This window comes from Apteryx rowi, unplaced genomic scaffold, assembly GCF_003343035.1.
Source record: "Apteryx rowi isolate R43461 unplaced genomic scaffold, aptRow1 scaffold_1452, whole genome shotgun sequence".
NCBI lineage: Eukaryota > Metazoa > Chordata > Aves > Apterygiformes > Apterygidae > Apteryx > Apteryx rowi.
In genome coordinates this window covers 28,817-31,143 of record NW_020447700.1, presented here as the reverse complement: position 1 = coordinate 31,143, position 2,327 = coordinate 28,817, and the positions used below count along the sequence as shown (strand labels likewise).

The 2,327-nt window shown below is 68.5% G+C and overlaps 3 protein-coding genes across 3 annotated transcripts in view; 1 reads left to right on the top strand and 2 right to left on the bottom strand.

Annotated features, from left to right (window-relative positions):
- Positions 1-175, bottom strand: part of MAN2B1 (mannosidase alpha class 2B member 1) — a 9,752-nt gene extending 9,577 nt beyond the window's left edge. Inside the window, exon 1 of the mRNA XM_026058313.1 lies at positions 69-175. Coding sequence (XP_025914098.1) covers positions 69-175 — 107 coding nt within the window. The remainder of the gene's footprint in view (positions 1-68) is intronic.
- A 1,123-nt stretch (positions 176-1,298) lies between these two features.
- On the bottom strand, positions 1,299-2,021 carry WDR83OS (WD repeat domain 83 opposite strand). The gene is made up of 3 exons (XM_026058312.1): positions 2,018-2,021; positions 1,585-1,831; positions 1,299-1,448 (listed from the first exon to the last, which is right to left on the bottom strand). Exons 1-3 carry the CDS (start codon positions 2,019-2,021, stop codon positions 1,382-1,384), a joined length of 318 nt encoding a protein of 105 aa, XP_025914097.1. The 3' UTR covers positions 1,299-1,381.
- Positions 2,022-2,188: 167 nt separating this feature from the next.
- Positions 2,189-2,327, top strand: part of WDR83 (WD repeat domain 83) — a gene marked incomplete at its 3' end in the record, with an annotated part of 3,030 nt that continues 2,891 nt past the window's right edge. Inside the window, exon 1 of the mRNA XM_026058311.1 lies at positions 2,189-2,203. Coding sequence (XP_025914096.1) covers positions 2,189-2,203 — 15 coding nt within the window. The remainder of the gene's footprint in view (positions 2,204-2,327) is intronic.

Below are 2,327 nucleotides of genomic sequence, written 5' to 3'. Positions count from 1 at the left end.
TCTCCAGTCTCTCCCAGCTTCCCCAGTCCCTCCCAGTGCCGCCAGCTCCCGTTTCCCCCGCTCCCACCTGGTACCCGCACCCCGCGGCCGCGGCGGCAGCCGCCGCCTCCCCCAGCAGCAGCAGCACCAGCGCCGCCGCCCCGGGCACCGCCATGCCGCTCGCGACCGCGGTCATGTGACCGCCCGCTCACGTGACACGAGGGTTCCCCCCCCCGCCCCTCCCCGCAACCGGGAGCCAATCCACGGCGAGGGGCGGGGCAGCAGCCGCGGCCTCGCGGATAAAAACGCCCCCCGAGCTCTGATTGGCTGCTGCGCGCAGGAGGCGGGAAGACCGTGTAGAAATGACAGGGCGGCTCGCCTATCCCATGAAGCGGAGCGCGCGGCAGGGGCGGTGACATAAGGACGCTCACCAATTAAGAAGAAGCATCGCCCATGATTGACAGCGCGAGTCACGCCCGCGTTACCACGGGAGACGAACGTTGGAAACGCCCCCCTCCCCGCGGCGGGAAAAACGCTCGGTAGCCAATGACCGGTAGCAGCTCTCAGAATCCCGCCCCCCTCCCACACGTGATTGGCGGAGAGAGTGAGAGGGGCGAGCGCTCTCCTCCAATGGGGCGTCGAGCAGCAGTGTGGCGGGAGGCGCGAGGCTTTTCCTCACAGAGGCGCTCGCGCCGCGGCGGGCTGAGGGGAGCYGGGCTATGTCCACCCTCAGCCCCCATGCCATCTCCCCCACGGCCGCCCCCAACCACCTCATCGTCTTCCCCTTGGCCCCCCACAGCTGCCCCAAGCAGCCCTGGCCCCCTCTCAGCCCCCCTGGGCTCCCCCCTGCCGTGGTCCCCCTCAACCCCGGCTGGACGCAGCCCTTGTACCCCTCCGCCACCTTCACCCACCACCCAAAACACACCGTCTCGGGCATCCTGGGCGTCCCGCTGGCTCTCCTGGCGCTGCTCCAACCATCCCAGCCGCCAGCCCCGGAGGAGCAACCGGGTGGCAGCCCCCTGCCTCCCCTCTCCCCGACGCAGCAGCTCCAGGCACGTGTCCTCGCAGCCTCCTGACCTAGGGACGGCGTCGAACACGCGCAGCAGCTAATCCTTCTGCCAGTGGGGCTCTTTCGCCTTCCTGGGAACACCAGGCAGAGCCATAATTCACGCCCTGGAGAGCTCCGTGAGCTCCACCTGCCTTGGCCAAAGAGGAGCCTCGGAGCACGGGTTTGCTGGCGTCCTGCGAGAGTCTGTACCCTCGCTGTGGCCTTAATTGGGTTAAAAACATGCACGCGCACTGGAAAACAGAACGAGCCATTTCAAAAGCCAGTGAGCTCCCTCCAAGAGCTGCTCCTTTTATTTTTTTCAGCTGGGCTACGACCCAACACCAGTACAGAGCGTCACCACGGAGGGGACATGGGCTGGGGGTTCTGCAGGTAGGACATCACCACGGCCGAGATGGACAGCCTGGCGGGGGAAAAGAAGGGGGGAAATCAGCCTGGGCTTTGGAAAACATGGCAAAACCGTGATGCTTTTCCCGCTCTTCCCTCATATCCTCCCCCTCCCAGGGAGCTCGATCCCCAGATTCATCCCCGGCGCTCACATGAAGCTGCTCATCATCTGCTTGGTGTCCTCGGAGCTGCGGGAGTTGGCGAAGCTGATGAAGGAGCAGTAGACGGCGATCCAGGCGCACCACTTCAGCTGTGCGCGGAGGGGTACGGTTGGGCGTGGGGACGCCCCGGGGACGGTCCCCCTGTCCCCGCGGACACCCCCGGGGACAGTCCCTGAGCCCCCGTGGTGCTTCTTCACCCTGATGCTCCCCAGAGCCAGCCCCAGCCCCCCCCATAATCCTCATCCACCCCAAACCCCCCAGGGCTGGTCACAGTCACCCCACAACCCTCATCCGCCCCAAAACCCTGTCCTGGTTCCCTGGTGCCTCCCAGATCGGTCCTGGTGCCCCCACCTGCCCCGTGCTCCCTGTGTTGGTCCCTGTCCTGGTTCCCCAATGCCTCCCGGATCGGTCCTGGTGCCCCCACTCATCCCATGGCCCCCAGGCCGGTCCCTGTCCCAGCGCCTCCCGGGCCGGTGCCCTCTCCCACCCTGGGCCGGTGCCTGTCCCGGTGCCCCCCCCGGGCCGGTGCCTGTCCCGGTGCCCCCCGGGCCGGTGCCCTCTCGCACCCCGGGCCGGTCCCTGTCCCGGCTCCCCGATGCCCCCCGGGCCGGTGCCTCTCGCACCCCGGGCCGGTGCCTGTCCCGGTGCCCCCCGGGCCGGTGCCCTCTCCCACCCCGGGCCGGTCCCTGTCCCGGTGCCTCCCGGGCCGGTGCCCTCTCCCACCCTGGGCCGGT